General features: G+C 40.5%; 2 protein-coding genes across 2 annotated transcripts; both read left to right on the top strand.

Moving 5' to 3' along the window:
- Positions 1-3,754: 3,754 nt before the first annotated feature.
- Positions 3,755-5,794, top strand: STT3A (STT3 oligosaccharyltransferase complex catalytic subunit A). Its single transcript, XM_081799154.1, has 3 exons — positions 3,755-3,977; positions 4,799-4,914; positions 5,515-5,794. The coding sequence occupies exons 1-3, from the start codon at positions 3,809-3,811 to the stop codon at positions 5,551-5,553; spliced, it is 324 nt and encodes a 107-aa protein (XP_081655280.1). The 5' UTR covers positions 3,755-3,808; the 3' UTR covers positions 5,554-5,794.
- A 5,271-nt stretch (positions 5,795-11,065) lies between these two features.
- On the top strand, positions 11,066-14,431 carry LOC145716029 (serine/threonine-protein kinase Chk1-like). The gene is made up of 5 exons (XM_081797350.1): positions 11,066-11,570; positions 11,676-11,760; positions 12,566-12,789; positions 14,123-14,187; positions 14,282-14,431. Exons 2-5 carry the CDS (start codon positions 11,696-11,698, stop codon positions 14,429-14,431), a joined length of 504 nt encoding a protein of 167 aa, XP_081653476.1. The 5' UTR covers positions 11,066-11,570; positions 11,676-11,695.
- Positions 14,432-18,793: the final 4,362 nt, after the last annotated feature.

The raw sequence follows: 18,793 nt of genomic DNA, 5'->3' as shown, positions 1-18,793 counted from the left end.
TCATGCCAGCCAAGTTAGATGCTTAACTGACTGAGCCACCCAGGCACCCCTCTTGTGAGCATTTTTATGCTAAGTGGTACCAGTTCCAAAAACAACATTTTCTAAAGGGATTAACATGCATTTGGGTATAAAAATTGTATTGCATTTATTTATTTATTTTTTTAGAAGATTTATTCATTTGAGAGAGAGTGAGAGAGAGCACAACAGGGAGAGTGGCAGAGGGGGAGGAAGAAGCAGGCTCGGCTAAGCCACCCAGGTGCCCCATGTACTGCTTTTTTTTTTTGAAGTTTCATTATTTCATGGTCATATCTCATGTTTCTTAAATGGTCTTAATTTAAACTTCCTTGAGATGTTGTGTCATGGACAAGATTTTGCCCTTTTGCAAGTCATGTTTATTTCATGTTACTCATTTTCTATTAAATGCTTATACAGATCTAAAATAAAATATTTAGATCTGATGATAGTTCAGACTCTTTTGTTCGCGTTTGATCCAACACTGCCCTTTAACTTTCCCCTTTTGTGTAGGCAACAGAATCTTTGAGCAGTGGCCTGTCCTTCATGCAGTTGCTGTTACTTTTTACTTCCCCCCTTTTTTTTTTAACTTTTGAAATTTTTAATAGGAAAGAAAATAAGTAAGGGATTTTATTTATTTGAGAGAGAGAGAGTGAGAGAGAGCATGAGCAGCGGGGAGAGGGAGAAGCAGGCTCCCTGCTGAGCAGGGATCCCAACTTGGGGCTTGATCCCAGGACTCTGGGATCTTGACCTGAGCTGATGTCAGATGCTTAACTGACAGAGCCACCCAGTTGCCCCCAAGTGAGGGATTTTAAATGTTTTCTGAGATACTACATTATATGGAGATTTTAAGATGAGATACATATCTTTGATGATCCAGTACACCAGGGGTCCATTAGACTGCAGCCATACCCATTCATTTCTGTATTATCTTTCTCCCCAGTTTTGAGATATAACTGACATTTGACATTATGTAAGCTTAAAGTTTACAACGTAATGATAAGTTTAGTCAATATTCGTCGCCTCACATAAATTTTTTTTTCTTGTATGAGAATTTTTAAAATCTCTCTTAGCAACTTTAAATATATAATACAGTATTATTAACTATAATCATCATGTTGTATATTATATGCCCAGAACTTATTAATCTTATAACTAGAAGTTTATCACCTTTGACCACCTTCACCCAGTTGCCCCAATCCCCCACCCCCAGCCTCTGGCAACCACATAATCTGGCTTCTGTTTCTAAGTTTGTTTTTTTTTTTTTAAGATTCCACTTATAAGGGAGATCCTACAGTATTTGTCTTTCACTGTTTGACTTATTTCACTTAGCATAATGCTCTCAAGGCCCATCCATGTTGTTGCAAATGGCTGGATTTCCTTTTTATTTTTTTTTCTATGGCTGGATGGTATTCCATGTTACATATGTGAGATAAATATATATAGTAGTTATATTTTTAATTTTTTGAGGAACCTGCATACTGTTTTCTATAGTGGCTGTACCAGTTTACATGCCCACCAACAGTGTATAAGGTTTCCCGTTTTTCCACATCCTTGGCAGCATTTGTTATCTCTTGTCTTTTCTAACAGGTATGAGGTGATATCTCACTGTGATTTTGATTTGTATTTCCGTTGTGATTAGTGATGTTGAGCACGTTTCCATGTACGTGTTGGCCATCTGAATATCTTTGGGAAAATGTCTGTTAAGGTCCTTTTCCCATTTTTAATCAGATTATTTAGGGGTTTTGTTATTGAGTTGTATGAGTTCCTTATATATGTTGGCTATTAATCCCCTATGTTAATACATGGTTTGCAGATATTTTCTCCCATTCCATAGATCGCCGTTTCATGTTGCTGATTGTTTCTTTTGCTGTGCACTTTTCCATTCTTACAGCTTGTCAGGTTTTTGCTTCAGACATAACGTTCAGGAAGCTACAATCTCAGTACTCCAGACACTATACCACACTACATGAGGAAAGCAGTATTATATATGGAATGCTTACTATGTGACAAATGATATACGAAGTGCTGTACATGCACTTACTCATAACCCTGTTGTACATACTCTCATTTTTCTATCTGAAGCTCAAGAGAGGTTAAGTAACTTGTTCAGGGTCACCCACCTAGAATTGGCAATGCTAGAAATAAAACCCAGGCTGTTTAGATCCAGAGTCTGTGTTCTTAAGCAGTGAGATATCCCCTGGAACCCTTTGCTGTAGTGCAGTAGGAACCTTTTTTCCTACAGATCCATAATGCTTTTTTTTTTTTTTTTAAGATTTTATTTATTTATTTGACAGAGACACAGTGAGAGAGGGAACACAAGCAGGGGGAGTGGAAGAGGGAGAAGCAGGCTTCCTGGCGATGCAGGGCTCGATCCCAGGACCCTGGGATCATGACCTGAGCCGAAGGCAGACGCTTAACAACTGAGCCACCAGGCACCCCCAGATCAATAATACTTTTTATACTAACCATCCATTTCCCTAACACTCGTGGAGGAGATACAGAGAGTGACATTCTAAGAGAGAGAACCTGAGTTGCTGGTGGTGTCAGTATATATGGACGCTGGTAGTGTGTTTGACATAGAAATGTTGACTTCTCATAGATATGTTTTGGAGGTTTGTAACTTTACAGCTGTAGGTCAAGAAGGTAGCATGTTAGTTCTGATAAAGTTGCTACTTTCTGGGTCTGTGCTGTCTGATAGAAATATAATGGGAGCACATATATTGTTTTAAATTTTTATTAGTCACATCAAAATAAGTACAAAGAAACAAGAAGTGAATTTTAATAATTTAACTGAATATATCCAAAACATTATTTAACCAAAATATTTTACTCACGTTGTTTTGTTTTGGTTTTGGACTAAGTCTTAGAAATCCAGTGTGTACTTTATACTTAACAGCAAATCTTAGTTTGGATTAGCCACCTTTTTTTTTTTTTAAAGATTTTATTTATTTATTTATTTGAGAGGCAGGGAGGGAGACAGAGCACAAGCAGGGGGTGGGCAGCAGGAGAGGGAGAAGCAGACTCCCCACTGAGCAGGGAGCCCCACATGGGGCTCCATCCCGGGACTCCAGGATCATGACCTGAGCTGAAGGCAGATAGATGCTTAACTGACTGAGCCACCCAGGCGCCCCTGAACTAGCCACCTTTCAAGTTTCAGTAGCTACATGTGGCTAGTATATACAGCTACCATACTGGACAGCTCAGACCAACTAATACCTGGGAATAATTTCTGTTGTGACTTAAGTCTGGACCAATAGCACAGGCTTTCAGAAGTCTATAGGAGGGGCGCCTGGGTGGCTCAGTCGTTAAGCGTCTGCCTCCGGCTCAGGTCAGGATCCCAGGGTCCTGGGATCGAGCCCCGCATCAGGCTCCCTGCTCCGCGGGAAGCCTGCTTCTCCCTCTCCCACTCCCCCTGTTTGTGTTCCCTCTCTCGCTGTGTCTCTCTCTGTCAAATAAATAAATAAAAATCTTTAAAAAAAAAAAAGTCTATAGGAAAAGTTGTAAATTTTGAGGGAAAAGTTTTGCCCCCACATTGTATTTCCTATTTTAAAAAATTAGACTTAAATAGTACCATTTCTCATTAGAAATATATTTTGAGGGATTTTCTTAGAAATAGTGACTTTTTCAAAGGTCACATCACTGTGTTGTACACTTTAATATTGTCTGTCAACTATACTTAAAAAAAAAAGAAGGAAATAAATAATAGCTTTCATTAGGTGATTTAGCTCTAGCAACCTTTGTGACACAGCCGTTCTCTTTCTGCTTTTTTGTAGACATCAACAAGTTTCTGTGGATGGTCCGGATTGGAGGGAGCACAGACACAGGCAAACATATTAAGGAACACGATTATTATACTCCAACTGGGGAGTTCCGTGTGGACCGTGAGGGTTCTCCAGTGCTGCTCAACTGCCTTATGTACAAGATGTGTTACTACCGCTTTGGACAGGTCTACACAGAAGCCAGTGAGTGACTCATGATAACATTAGTAATAACAGTGAGAACATTGATGCTAAAAAAACCTATCGTTTTTTTCATATGCCAGGCACTGCTGTAAGTGCTTTACATCTGTTAACTTGTTTGATCCCTACAACAACCCAAAACATAGATACTAATATATTTCCATTTTATATATGAGGAATTTGAGGTACAAATAAGGTACTTACCTGCCCAAAGTCACGTAACTAGTGGCAGTTAGGTTAAACTCAGGCAGTCTGGCTCTAGATTCTGTGATTTTACCCATTACATTTTATTGCCTCTCAGTAAAAGGTATTGCAGTGGAGAGAGGAATGAAATGGGGATACAGTGATAAAAAGGTCTTTTCATTTCTTTAAATAAATGCCTGGAGAATAATCTGATTGGGTTAAGTCTTTCCTTCTGATTTTAATTTCTTGGTATTGCAGTAGGGACAATGCTTGAAGTGGATGCAGGTCTGATTTCTGATGGGTTCTTCTCTGATCCATGGAGGGGTTACTAGTGTAACACAGAGGCCTCTAGGTAGCAGTCCTCGGGAATGAGGGGCTGGGAAATCAGCCCCCTGCCTTTTAGAAGAGGTAGCCTCCATGGTCTTTGTCAAACATCAGCTTGGAGAGGACTTGAGTCAGGGTAACACTTGACTTGTCCTAACTACCTGATGTCTTTTTCTGTAGGCCCTACTCTCTAAACAAACTTCAGGCTGAGAAGTAACATTCCAGTTAGTAGATGATTTACCAGATTGATTTACTCTTTCCTTAGGAAATCAGCACTGTAGAAAGAAGTGTTTCTCCTTTTTTTTGGTCCCTTCTAGAGCGTCCACCAGGCTTTGACCGTGTCCGGAATGCTGAGATTGGGAATAAAGACTTTGAACTTGATGTCCTGGAGGAAGCATACACCACAGAACATTGGCTAGTCAGGATATATAAGGTGAGTAGATGCTACACTGAGAAAGCAACTCTCATGTTTGTGGATTGGTTCTAGTGCTAAAAAATGGGCCACATATTTCTAATACAGGGACATTTCTAATGTCAAGAGAAGTAGCTTACAACTCAGAATGTTACTATTTTTATTTTAGATTGTTCTTCGAGAGTAGACACCCTAGTCTGCTGTCATTTTAGTTGTGGTTACAGTGATATTTTTCCAGTTGGGGTTGTACTTGATTTGTTGTGATTTTCAGGCCTGGAGGGGGAAAAAAAGAATGTGTGTGTGTGTACGTGTGTGCATGTGTATGTGCACATGTGTACGCTACATTTTCTTCTCTCCCACTGAAGAATTTATGGCATAGAGTCACACAGAAGTGTGTTCTATCTCTTACATAAGAAAAGATTGAGAACCCTTGATATATTTGGCAGGTAGATCATTTATACTGCTCCTCAGAGGTACTCCAAAAGGCTAAGCAGAGAGTAGCTAGTCTCAAACCAGTGCTCAGTTAGTCACAAAGCCAAATCAGGCAGCAGACCCCAACTTAGTAAAGCTCTTCCAGCTTGACCTGATTGTAAATATTAAAATGACATCTTTATGTTGCAGGTAAAGGACCTGGATAATCGAGGCTTGTCACGGACATAAATGTTACGTCGACCTCTGATATGCTTCGCACTGAGCGTCACATTTAGGATGCTGAAGACGTTTTTTAAATATGCAGTTTATAAGAACAGAGCACGATGGGATTAGTATTGTCTGGAAGTTTTGCCCTGGGCAGTATGGGCTGGGCCAAATGGAATGATTTTTTATAATTCTGAGCAGGTTACCAAATGAAATGTCATGGCTTTACTTTGGTCAATTAAAGGGGGGACCTTTTTTTTTCAAATGTGCCTTATTTGTTTTGACTTATGACTGATTTGAGAAAGGCAAAAATTTGTGCTGGGCTGATAGAAGGACAGAAAGTAAACCTCATCCATGCTTTTAGCTCCCTAAATGAGCCATGTGGGGGCATTCTGTCTCTCTCAAATCAGGAACACTATCAAGGACTAGCTCACATCCCACTTGTACAAACAGTTTTGTCATTTCAAAAATTGCAGCACCTAACACAACGCCTTGCATATAGTGGGTGCTCAGTAAACTTTTATTAAATGAATAAATGTTTGTGGAACCAGAGGAGTTCTGTTTCTGGGCAGGAAAGTCAGCTGTGTTGCCATCATGTCTCTGTTTCAATATCTCGTCATTAGAGGCTCTTTGCTTTTATGAGGGACAGAAGGGGACTAGCCACACCTGATGTCACCAGTATTCTTTGGGACTAGCTAGGTTTTTTGTTTTTGTTTTGTTTTTTTCCGAGCAAGAATAAATCAAGTGAGACTCAATCACTTGAAGTTTTGAAGACTCAAGGCAGACAGTGAAACTGTTCTCAATGGAGAAGATGAAACTCCTCCAATATTATTTATAGAATTTGATGGTCAGGTGTTTTCGAATCAGCTGAAATATAATCATACATTTCTATTTGAAATCCAGCTTTTCAGTCAGTACTCACTTATCCATGATACAGTAAACATCTCTTTGCTCATTTCCTTTAGCTTATATGCTAAAACTCTTGTGATTATTCAAGGGTGAGCTTCTTAGTCTCAGCTAGATATGTGGCCCATGTTGTTATTATATACCACTAATAAACTCAGTGACCTGGTTTTGAAGCCCTTGCCAAATAAGCTACAAATTAGAAGGGGGGTGGAATTGCTATCAGCAAGTACCTGGAGACAGTGCTAGCCTGACTGCAGTAAGGGAGAAGAGAAACTTAAAAAAATTTTAACTCAAAGCACAGTAGTTCCATCAATATTCAATGTCAGGACAAATAGCCTTATATTCAGTACAGCAGGACGCTGTATGTATTTTACAACATAAGACATATATCAGTGATGTATGTAAACCCTAAGTCATTAAACATACAAGATAACTGTTTAGTGTTACCTGTTTAAGAAACAGGAGCAATTACATGACTTTTAGATAAGTCATAATGGTGCCCCTAAAGGGTATGCTCAGGTATTCTTGTGTACCCAGGAAACTTAACCTTCCAAACCATTTTATATACTAAGTGCTTGACCTGTGGGTGAGATTTAGATTGGTGTAAGATTTAATTTACTATATGTAAATATATTACTTGGTTTATATACAGAGTTTCTCCCTAGTGGAAGAGGTTATTCTGAGCTTGTTTTTTTTAACCAATATAAGCAATACCAGGTTAAGATTGTTAGTGATCTTCCTCAGAAGCATATATGGGATAATCACTATAGTTGTTAGTCTTAATGATTTTGTTACTTTCTAGGCTACATGAAGATATCTTTTTTAAAAATTTACTTTTCACTTTCATTGTCCTAGTGCATTTAGTGTAAGAAAAATCACATAGCTCTAAAAAAGCAACAACACTTTTCCACCCCCCGAGAGACAACCACTTTCAACTCTGCTGATTCTATTACTTACCTCCATATCATTAAATAATTTGCTTTATTTTGCTATGTGTTGGTTTTTCAATTTTAGGTATCATCTGGTGACTTGGTGGTGTGGAAAGTGAGGGTGTAGCTCTTTCACCAGTCTGATTCCCATGGACACACATACTCTTACCGTCTTACGGTTCTATCATAGTTACATTTAGGTTAGATCAGTATTTCTTACCTTACGGTTTTCTACAACTAGGCCATGTGGTTACTCTTTTTTTTTTTCCAACATAACTTTTTGGGGGAGGGTTTTTTTTGTTTTTTTTTTTTGTTTTTTCATTTGTATTTTGTACCTGATGCTCATTTTTCCCCAAACTCTCCTTCATTTGTAACAGCATCCTTTCAATATGTTTGGACTTGTTAGGTATTCATTCTTAGAGAGGTCTTCCGTTTTGATATGTTCTAGTTTGGACTGGTTTACATTCTAGATTTGCTGCCCAACCTGTTGGGTTGGTGTATCCTTTCACTGTTATATTGTGTTAATCTCCTAACTTCCTTCTTATCACCTCTACCTACCTTCCTGAGAAAAAACAGGTGGGAGATAAATTTCTTGAGATCTTGCATGTCTCTTGTCACACTCAGATGATAGGTTAGCTACATACAGAGTTCCAGGTTGGGGATAACTTTTCCTTAGAATTATTTTGAAGGTATTGGCCCATTGTTTTCTGTCTTCTAAATGTTGTTGAGAAGTGCAGTGCTATTATTATTTTTTTTAATTTAATTTATTTATTTGAGATAGCACAAGCCAGGGGACAGAAGGAGAGGGAGAAGCAGGCTCCCCAGTAAGCAGGGAGCCTGGATCATGACCTGAGCTGAAGGCAGACTCTTGACTGAGCCACCCAGGCGCCTCTGCAGTGCTGTTCTGATTCTTAATTTTTTTGTATGTGTCCATTCCTCTAACTCCCACCCCAGACCTATTAAGATCCTCTCTATCTATGTAATGTTTTGAGATTTTACCAAGATGCACTTGGAAATGGGTCATCCATTGTGCTGGGTACTTTAAACTTTTAAGCATGGAAAATCAAGTTCTTCAGTTCTGGAAAATTTTCTTTTCTTAATTGTGTATTCCCACAGCTTCTCTTTCTGAAAATTAAGTTACTTGGATGTTGGACTTACTGGGTTAGTCTCCTGATAGTCTATATTTACTTTTCTGTTTTCCACCTTTATCCTTCCTTCTGGGACATTTCCTAAACTTTTTTTTTCTAACCTGGTTTCCTTTTTTTCTGCTGTCATTATTATTATTTTTTTAATGTCCAAAAGCTTTTTAAAAATGTTCCTTTAATATCTTTCATATTAAAGACCTTTTCAAATTCTTGGTTGTCTGCTCTTCTTAGAGAGTGGGGCCCAAAAAGTGGATTGGAAGATCTGTTTGGGGTTGGGCTCACTAAACGTGGGCCTCTCTCCTGTGATCTGGCTGAGCTATCATATTGTTACATAGGAACATATTTCTGTCATTATATAATTGTTTACATAGGAAATCCCTGATATTAGTATTTTTAGGTCTTTTATATAGGTAAGATTCCCTCAAGGCTTGTATATCCTCTTAGGGATACAAGGCCAGCTGGCAGATTTCTGGGAGTAAGGTGGGGCAAGAAGGCTTCAAGCTTCAGCCTTCAGTACATAAACTTAATACCTTTGTTTTCAGTAAGGTTACCAAGCCTTTAACTGTGCCTGCTACTCTCCAGTTAGGATTGGGTTTACCCTCTGAAGTCTTGTACCAGCTTTGGGGAGGAGCAGTTCATTGGGTACACAAAGGAGGGAGGCGTTCCAAGGTTCTTTAGGCTTCTTACATAGTCTTTCAACCTATCCTCTTCTTAGCCCCACCTTCATCTCCACATTCAGTTACCTGAGTCACTAATCAAACTTGAGCCTTTTGGGAGTTCTGTGATATAAACCAAGTTGCTTTCCTTTCCTATTGATGGTTTTAAGATTCATCATTTAAGTTATCATTTATCTGAAATTTTTCAATTTCCAAAATTTTGTTTTTCATATTCCATTCTTGTGGGCTATTGCCTTTTACAAATTTACTATTTTTTATTATTAAATCGTTATTTTAATATTTACTATTCTAGTAAGGTTTGAGAAGGGAAGAGAGGCTTTTGTGTGCACTGATTCCTCACATGCCATCTTTAACTGGTGTTCTGCCTGAAATCTGGATACCTTATTCTTTATTCAGGCTAAGACACTCATTCCACTCAGACACAGGAACTGTGCAGGCCCTCCTCTTCCTTTCTTCATATTCTTGCAGCACAGTGTGAAAATGAGAGAAAACGGAGTAAATGACCTGGAAAACTTACTTTATTACATGAAGCCTAGTGCTGACATCATGGTTAAAAACTTCTACAGTAAGCACTCTGAAGTGCTCTGGCCTTTTTTTTGGTCCCTGACTTTGCTTTAAAACAAATGTGTGCTTTTTTGATAATATGTACACTCATTTTACTCTCTTACTAGTATCACAATCAGAGCTTTATACTCAAGATATGTGGCCCAATTTTAAGAACTGGAGAATTTAATGGAGATGATCTTGACTGCACCTTGAGTTCCCAGTCTAGTTCATTGTCAAAGGGGGAATACCTATAGTTTTTCCACATTATTTTGTTCTCAAGCAAGTCCCTTTCCCCAGAATTTTCTTTCCCATTTAAACTGGTTACTCTGCGTTTAAAATCTGCATCGTAAAATGAGGCAAAACAGTCCTTTGCCGCCACCTGTTTCTTACATACTAAGAATGAAAAAGCGGGTAGGACTCGGCTATGGAGGTGCTGTTCCCTCAAAAAGGTTGGGGTAAGGTATGGTTTTGGAGCCTGGACACAAGACAGGGCAAAACTGGTTATCCTGACACGCTCTCACACTACAAAAGACTAGCTTGCTTCAGCTGGATGTCTTCCACCCACACTGCAGCACAGCCAGTCTTGCCAGTCTTTTTTGGGTGCTTCTCGCTCCCGCCACAAATTTCTTTCATTTTTCACAGGATCGGTTCGCCAACAGCTGTTCTAGCTTTTCGGCTCTGAGCTGTACCGCATTTTAAAGTTTCAGAAGCAGCATTTCTGAGTACGATTCGCACAATGCTGCCAGACCGCTGGGCAAGGGGCTCAGAGAGCCGGGCAGGGGGGTGTGCGGGTCCAGAAGCGGCGGGGAGGGCACACGAGAACCCCGCAGCCCACATAGCGTGTGCCGGCGTCCGAGGGGGCTTCGGCTCCCCCCAGCAGCGCGAGGGCCGCCCGGCTGCGGGCCACGCGCCGGATACTGGCTCGCGCTTGGGCCCAGAGATCCTTCGCGCTCATGCGCTCGAAAGTTCTTAAACCTCTTCAGCCTGGATCTCCCCTCCACTCCAAACTAACCCGGGCCTGGCCGGCTAACGCATCGGGGTCAAACTCTCGGCGCCGGCAGCGCGTTGTAGCCTTTAAAGCGGCGGGACGAAGGGACGCGCGCTCTCCTGCTTTACGGCAAGGGTGCGCGTGTTTGCGACAGCGTGACGCCGGCAGAGTTTTGGCGGGAAAAGCGCTGCATTTGGATTCCTGTGGTGGCGGGCAAAGGACGGCCTGGTGAGGAGGGGCGGCCGGTAGGGTGAGAAAGGAGTCTGTAGAAGGTGTTCGGGGTCTACATTAGTTGGGAGGGGCATGGCGAGAGAAAGTTATCGGTGACGAGCGAAGGAAATCGGAGAGACTCCCGCTGAGGGGGGGCGGTTTCGGAGGGTGGAGGAGTGTGGGACCGGGTGACCCCGTTGTGGGGGGATTGGAGAGACTAACCCTTTGCCGGCTGAGGACCCCAGAGGTTTGGGCGCCGGCCGTCTAGAGTGCCTGCCAACCCTTCCTTCCGCTTCTTGGGGCAGTTTGGCCCCGCCCCAGGCTCCTCCCGGCCTTTGGGACGGCGTGGGGTGGGTATTGGAGCTGAGCAAGGGGGAGGAGGGGCTGCAGGCGTCCTAGTTAAACTCTGTTCTCCGCTAACTTGCAGCCCCTCGCCCGTCTCACCTCCTGCCCGTCCCCAGTCGTTCCCCTCAAAGCATTTATGCCCCCAGCTGTTCAGCAGAGCTGCTGCCTTTTCTCAGAGGCCTGAGGAAGGCAGTTTCTGCTTCGTTCTGCGTGGGAATGGGGATGATGATTTACACCACAGAATGCCAGAATTCAGAATACTTGCTTGTGGTTTAAAGCCTTGGATAAAATACGGGTGAGGTGTAAGGGGAAACCAAACTGTTATTTATATTGAGGGATCATGGCAGATGGTTGAAGCTTATCCTCACCCCCATCTTTTCTGGGTTCCTGCCTTTTATAGCCGTGGTCCATCGTGGAGTCATGGCAGTGCCCTTTGTGGAAGACTGGGACTTGATGCAAACCCTGGGAGAAGGTGCCTATGGAGAGTGAGTTCGAGTCCCTTTACCCTGCCTTCACACTTGCTTTAGTTTTCTGTCTGTTGTCTTGAGTACATATTTGTTGTTTTGGAATTGTTTATTCTAATACAGTGGCACCTCAGAGAACAGATCTTTGCGTTTGAAGTCTTAAGATTTTTGGGAACTAGAGCCGCACTTTTGTAAGGATTAATCCCCTCCCCCCCTTTTTTAAAAAAAAATTTTCTCTGTAAAGAGCTGGAAGAAACCTGTGAAGTCCATTTCTCCTCCCACATATTCCTTACTGGGGTTTGAGCATAGTGGTTAAATGAGCAAATGAACAGACTCTGAGTCAGACTGCCTGGTTTCAGATCTTCACTTATCACACCGGTTTGTGTTCTTAGGCAAACTTCTTCATGTGTGCCTCTGTTTCCTCAGCTCTAAGGTGACAATAATAGTACCTACCCCTTAGAACAGTTACCACAGACATATGTAGTATGAGGTTAATAAATCTTAGGTAGTGTTACTAAAATTAAATGAATAGAGCATGTGTATATGTGATGTGGCATGGAATTACTGTTACTCCATTTTAGCTTATTTTGTCAAGTATTTATTACATAACCTTTGGATGTACAACATAATGACTTCTTTAGAGCATTATTCATCATACTTCACATTTCAGAAAGGAGTAGTATCTGCTGAGAACATGGCAGAAACTATTTCCTTGGTTTTTGCTGGGTAGAGAAAGTAATGAAGGTAAAATTGTTGATTGAGTCATAGTTAATCTTTTGAAGTTTTCAAAGAAATAGAATTCAGTTGTCTTCTTTTTCCTTTTTAGGGTTCAACTTGCTGTGAATAGAAGAACTGAAGAAGCAGTTGCAGTCAAGATTGTAGACATGAAGCGTGCCATAGACTGTCCAGAAAATATTAAGAAAGAGATCTGTATCAATAAAATGTTAAATCATGAGAATGTAGTGAAATTCTATGGTCACAGGAGAGAAGGCAATATCCAGTATCTATTTCTGGAGTACTGTAGTGGAGGAGAACTTTTTGACAGAATTGGTATGGAAATAAGCTTTAAGATAACTGTTCTACTAAATAAGTTTCTAAATTTATTTTTTAATCTTGGGTCTGCTATTTGGTCATTGTTCTTTCAGAACTGCTTATACAACAGTGAAATTGGAGTAAGTTTTCTTGTTTTTACAAGTTATGTTAACACATTAAAGCATATATGGAATCATCAAGGAAAACCTTTTCCCCAAATTGTGTATGTGATTTTGGTTAGGATTGCTGTTTTGTAGAGTTTAAGGATGATAAACTAATCTTACGGTGAAGTATCATTAGTGCAATGTATACTCACTATACAGTGATTTTTCTTTATAGACATTCCAGTTACATGAAATCATTACATACATTTACAGAGCCAAAATAATAGCATGTTATATTTTTTCTTTATTTATTTAGGTGAAATTAACTTGAGAATTTTCTAGAATTGCTTTGCCTGTATTTAGTAAATTCTGTACTTGCTACTTTAGTGTTCTATGTAGATTCAAAGGCTTGGTATTGCAGGACACTGAGAAGTACATAAGAATAATATTATGTGGATCTAAATTTATTATTTAAAGCTGTTGTGTTCATATTTAAAAACTGATTTTAGAATCTCCAGTATGTATCTCAGGAGAGGAGAGTTCAGTGTAAAAGAAACGAAGAGGTAAAGAGGGAGATCAAAATTTAAATATTTAGTGAAATTCGTTTATATTTGCCCAGGCATACACTTTGGCAATTACATTTCAGGGGTGGGGAAAATATTGTCAGCATTTGGAAGAAATTAGGGGAGAATTTGAAAGATACCAAATGAATGATGGTTAGTGTATGATAAGCATAAGTTTTCAAGGTATGGCTTCCATTCTTTTTTTTTTTTATTTCTAATATTTTATTTTATTTTACTTATTTTTTTTTTTGGTGGTCTTTTTTTTTTTTATTCTTATGTTAATCCCCATACATTACATCATTAGTTTTAGATGAAGTGTTCCATGATTCATTGTTTGTGCATAACACCCAGTGCTCCATGCAGAATGTGCCCTCCTCAATACCCACCACCAGGCTAACCCATCCTCCCACCCCTATGGCTTCCATTCTTGATTTGGGTAGTAGTTTGTGGTTTTTCTCTGTAACTTTCCTGTGATGTTAATTTATTTTTGCCACATAACAGATGGGGAAATGTGAGTTATTAAATATTGTACGAGTTAGTGGACACCAGAGTCTTAATTGTTACCATAAGATTCTGTTTGCCAGAGTACCATCACAAAAGTCTAACCTTTGAATTAGGAGACTGTGTGGTTGATACCTTATTATGTTTACCTGGCAAACTAACTTTCATTATTAATTCTTACAGAGCCAGACATAGGCATGCCTGAACAAGATGCTCAGAGGTTTTTCCATCAACTCATGGCAGGGGTGGTAGGTACAGTTGCCTCTTTTCCTTTTGCTTAAAATTATTATGAATGAAGTAAGTTACCAAATTTTGGTATGTTTCCTTCTGTTTCTTTTTTAGGTTTATCTGCATGGTATTGGGATAACTCATAGGGATATTAAGCCAGAAAATCTCCTATTGGATGAAAGGGGTAAGTTGAGCTTTTTGTCACTACTGCCTAAATTATTTTATTTTATTTTAATTTTTTTAAAGATTTTATTTCTTAGCTAGAGAGAGAGAAAACAAGCAGGGGGAGCAGCAGGCAGAGGGAGAAGCAGGCTCCCTGCTGAGCAAGGAGCCCGATGCAGGACTCCATCCCAGGACCCTGGGATCATGACCTGAGCCAAAGGCAGCTGCTTAATTGACTGAGCCACCCAGACGTCCCTGCGTAAATTATTTTAATCCATACAAGGCAGGTTCAAAGCTTTTGCATTATTGAGATTTTAGGGCAGAAAATCTGAAAAGTCTAGGAAGTTTGAGAGACTCCATATATTTAGACTTCACAAGTCCTTCCTGATAATAGTTGTGGATGAGATAGAGAAATCTAACCTAGATGCTCACTAAATGAATAGCTGTATGAATAGTCTTAAACGACTTTTCAATGAATTAAAGTTTCTGTTGGAATACCCTGGACTTTAGCCTTATCTTGTTTTATTTAATTAGGTAGGTAGGTAGTTTGTTTCAAGTTTTTTTTTGTTTTTTTTTTTTTAAGATTTTATTTATTTATGTGAGAGAGAGAGAATGAGAGACGGATAGCAACAGAGGGAAGAGGGTCAGAGGGAGAAGCAGACCCCCCGCTGAGCAGGGAGCCCGATGTGGGACTCGATCCCGGGACTCCAGGATCATGACCTGAGCCGAAGGCAGTCGCTTAACCAACTGAGCCACCCAGGCGCCCGTAATATTAGTTTCAGGAGTAGAATTTAGTGATTCATCATTTACATATGACACCCAGTGCTCATCACAAGTGCCCTCCTTAATACCCATCCCATTTAACCCATCCCCCCGCCCACCTCCCCTCCAGCAACCCTGTTTATTCTCTATAGTTAAGAGTCTCTTTTATGGTTTGCCTCTCTCCCCGCCTCCATGTTCATCTGTTTCGTTTCTTAAATTCCACATATGAGTGAAATCATATGGCATTTGTCTGACTGACTTACTTCTCTTCGCATAATACTCTCTAGCTCTATCCACCTCATTGCAAATGGCAAGATTTCATTCTTTTTTATGGCTGAATAATATTCCATTATAGACCGCAACTTATTTATCCATCAGCCGGTGGACACCTGGGCTCTTTCCATAATCTGGCTATTGTTAATAATGCTGCTATCAACAACAGGGTGTATGTGTCCTTTCAAATCGGTGTTTTTGTATTCTTTGGGTAAATACCTAGTAGTGCAGTTGCTGGGTCGTAGGGTAGTTCTGTTTTTCTGTTTTAAGATTTTTATCTATTTATTTGAGAGAGAGCGAGTGAGTGAGAGTGTGTGTGTGGGGGGTGGGAGAGGGGCAAGCCGACTCCATGCTGAGCGCAGAGTCCGACTTGGGGCTTGATCTCAGGACCCTGAGATCATGACCTGAGTGGAAATCAAGAGTGGGAGGCTTAACCATCTGCACCACCCAGGAACCCCAGGGCAGTTCTATTTTTAACTTTTTGAGGAATCTTCGTATTGTTTTCCAGAGTGGCTGCAACCAGTTTGCATTCCCACCAACAGTGCAAGGGGATTCCCCTTTCTCTGCATCCTCACCAGTATCTATTGTTTTCTGTGTTGTTGACCGGTGTAAGGTGATACCTCATTGTAGTTTTGATTTGCATTTCCCTGATGATGACTGATGTTGAGCACTTTTTGTGTGTCTGTTAGCCATCTGTATGTCTTTGGAAAAATGTCTGTCCATATCTTCTGCCCATTTCCTAACTGGATTATTTGTTTATTGGGTGATGAGTTTGGTAAGTTCTTTATAGATCTTGGATACTAACCCTTTATCAGATATGTCATTTGCAAATATCTTCTCCCATTCCAAAGGTTGCTGTTTAGTTTTGTTGATTGTTCCCATTGCTGTGAAGAAGCTTTTTATCTTGATGAAATCCTAATAGTTCATTTTTGCTTTTGTTTCCCTTGCCTCCAGAGACGTGTCTAGTAAGAAGTTGCTACTGTCGATGTCAAAGAGGTTGCTGCCTGTGTTCCTCTCTAGGATTTTGAGGGTTTCCTATATCATGTTTAGGTCTTTCATCTATTTTTTTTTTAGATTTTATTTATTTTTTTGACACAGAGAGAGAGCGGGTGTGCACGAGCACAAGCAGGTAGAGCAGCAGGCAGAGGGAAAAGGAAAGGCAGGCTCCCCATTGAGCAGAGAGCCCGACGTGGGGCTCGATCCCAGGATCCTGGGATCATGACCTGAGCCGAAGGTAGATGCTTAACCAGCTGAGCCACCCAGGTGCCCCTGCTCTTTCATCTATTTTGAATTTGTTTTTGTGTATAGGGTAAGAAAGTAGTCTATGTGCATTCTTTTTTTTTTAATTTAAGAGAGGGAGAGAGTGTGAAGTGGGGAGGCAGACAGAGAGGGAGAGAGAAACTCAAGTGGACTCCATACTGAGTATGGAATCTCACGACCTGAGCTGAAACCAAGAGTTGGATGTTCAATGGACTGTGCCACCCAGGCACCCCTAGTTTCATTCTTTTTTTTTTTTTTTTTTAAAGATTATTTATTTATTTGACAGAGACACAGCGAGAGAGGGAACACAAGCAGGGGGAGTGGGAGAAGGAGAAGCAGACTTCCGCTGAGCAAGGAGCCCTATGCGGGGCTCGATCCCAGGACTCTGGGATCATGACCTGAGCTGAAGGCAGACGCTTAACAACTGAGCCACCCAGGCGCCCCCCCTAGTTTCATTCTTTTGCATGTTGCTGTCCAGTTTTCCCAACACCATTTGTTGAAGAGACTGTCTTTTTTCCATTGGTTATTCTTTCCTGCTTGTTGAAGATTAGTTGACCAGGTAGTTCTGGGTCCATTTCTAAATTTTCTATTCTGTTCCATTGATTTATGTATCTGTTTTTGTGCCAGTACATCCTGTCTTAATGATTACAGCTTTGTCATACGGCTTAAAGTCGAGAATTGTGATGCCTCCAGCTTTTCTTTTCTTTTTCAAGATTGATTTGGCTATTTGGGGTCTTTTGTGGTTCTGTACAAATTTTAGGATTGTTTATTCTAGCTCTGTGAAAAATGCTGGTGGTATTTTGATAGGGTTTGCATTAAATGTGTAGATTGCTTTGGATAGTATAGACATTTTAACAATAATTTGTTCTTCCAGTCCATGAGCGTGGAATGGTTTTCCATTTCTTCATGTCCTCTTCAATTTCTTTCTTAAGTGTTCTGTAGTTTTCAGAGTACAGATCTTTTACCTCTTCAGTTTTATTCCTAGATATCTTATGGTTTTTGGTACAATCGATTCCTTGATTTCTCTTTCTGCTGCTGCTTTATTGGTGTATAGAAATCCAACAGATTTCTATCTTTCTTTTTTTTTTAAATCATAATACATTTATTTCACTTACATCAACCTGATACATGTATTTTTAACAATTTGCTTGGATTGTTCATGAAGATTTTTTTTTTTTATTAACATATAATGTATTATTTGTTTCAAAGGTACAGGTCTGTGATTAATCAGTCTTACACAATTCATAGCGCTCACCATAGCACATACCCTCCCCAATGTCCATCACCCAGCCACCCCATCCCTCCGACCCCTTTCCCCTCCAGCAACCCCCAGTTTGTTTCCTGAGATTAAGAGTCTCTTGTGGTTTGTCTCCCTCTCTGGTTTCGTCTTGTTTCATTTTTTCCTCTCTTCCCCTATGATCCTCTGTCTTGTTTCTCAAATTCCTCATATCAGTGAGATCATATGATAATTGTCTTTCTCTGACTGACTTATTTCGCTTGGCATAATACCCTCTAATTCCATCCATGTCGTTGCAAATGGCAAGATTTCATTTTTTTTTTTTTAAAGATTTTATTTATTTGACAGAGAGAGTACAGATAGGTAGAGCGGCAGGCAGAGGGAGAGGGAGAAGTAGGCTCTCCATGGAGCAGGGAGCCCGACGCAGGGCTCGATCCCAGAACCCTGGGATCATGACCTGAGCCGAAGGCAGCCGCTTAACTGGCTGAACCACCCAAGGCGCCCCAAGATTTCTTTTTTTTTTTTTTTTTTTTAATTATTTGAAAGAGAGAATGAGATAGAGAGAGAGCATGAGAGGGGGGAGGGTCAGAGAGAGAAGCAGACTCCCTGCCGAGCAGGGAGCCCGACATAGGACTCGATCCCGGGACTCCAGGATCATGACCTGAGCCGAAGGCAGTTGCTTAACCAACTGAGCCACCCAGGCGCCCAAGATTTCATTTTTTGATGGCTGCATACTATTCCATTGTAGATATATGTACCACATCTTCTTTATGCATTCATCTGTTGATGGACATCTAGGCTCTTTCCACAGTTTGGCTATTGTGGACATTGCTGCTATAAACATTGGGGTGCACGTGCCCCTTTGGATCACTACATTTTTTTAAAAAATTTTTTTATTGTTATGTTAATCCCCATACATTACATCATTAGTT

This window comes from Leptonychotes weddellii, chromosome 11 (genome assembly GCF_054177405.1).
Source record: "Leptonychotes weddellii isolate Sample4059 chromosome 11, ASM5417740v2, whole genome shotgun sequence".
NCBI classification, from domain to species: Eukaryota; Metazoa; Chordata; class Mammalia; order Carnivora; family Phocidae; genus Leptonychotes; species Leptonychotes weddellii.
Note: the sequence above shows the minus strand (reverse complement) of the source record. Positions and strands in the feature narration are given on the sequence as shown.

What these genes read in the sequence shown, in the direction of transcription:
- STT3A (XM_081799154.1), top strand. Translation starts at nt 3,809, where the DNA reads ATGGTCCGGATTGGAGGGAGCACAGACACAGGCAAACATATTAAGGAA. An exon ending in ACAGGTCTACACAGAAGCCA is followed by an intron (nt 3,978 to 4,798) that starts GTGAGTGACTCA and finishes GGTCCCTTCTAG; the next exon opens with AGCGTCCACCAGGCTTTGAC. An exon ending in GGCTAGTCAGGATATATAAG is followed by an intron (nt 4,915 to 5,514) that starts GTGAGTAGATGC and finishes TTTATGTTGCAG; the next exon opens with GTAAAGGACCTGGATAATCG.
- LOC145716029 (XM_081797350.1), top strand. Translation starts at nt 11,696, where the DNA reads ATGGCAGTGCCCTTTGTGGAAGACTGGGACTTGATGCAAACCCTGGGA. An exon ending in GGAGAAGGTGCCTATGGAGA is followed by an intron (nt 11,761 to 12,565) that starts GTGAGTTCGAGT and finishes TTTCCTTTTTAG; the next exon opens with GGTTCAACTTGCTGTGAATA. An exon ending in AGAACTTTTTGACAGAATTG is followed by an intron (nt 12,790 to 14,122) that starts GTATGGAAATAA and finishes TAATTCTTACAG; the next exon opens with AGCCAGACATAGGCATGCCT.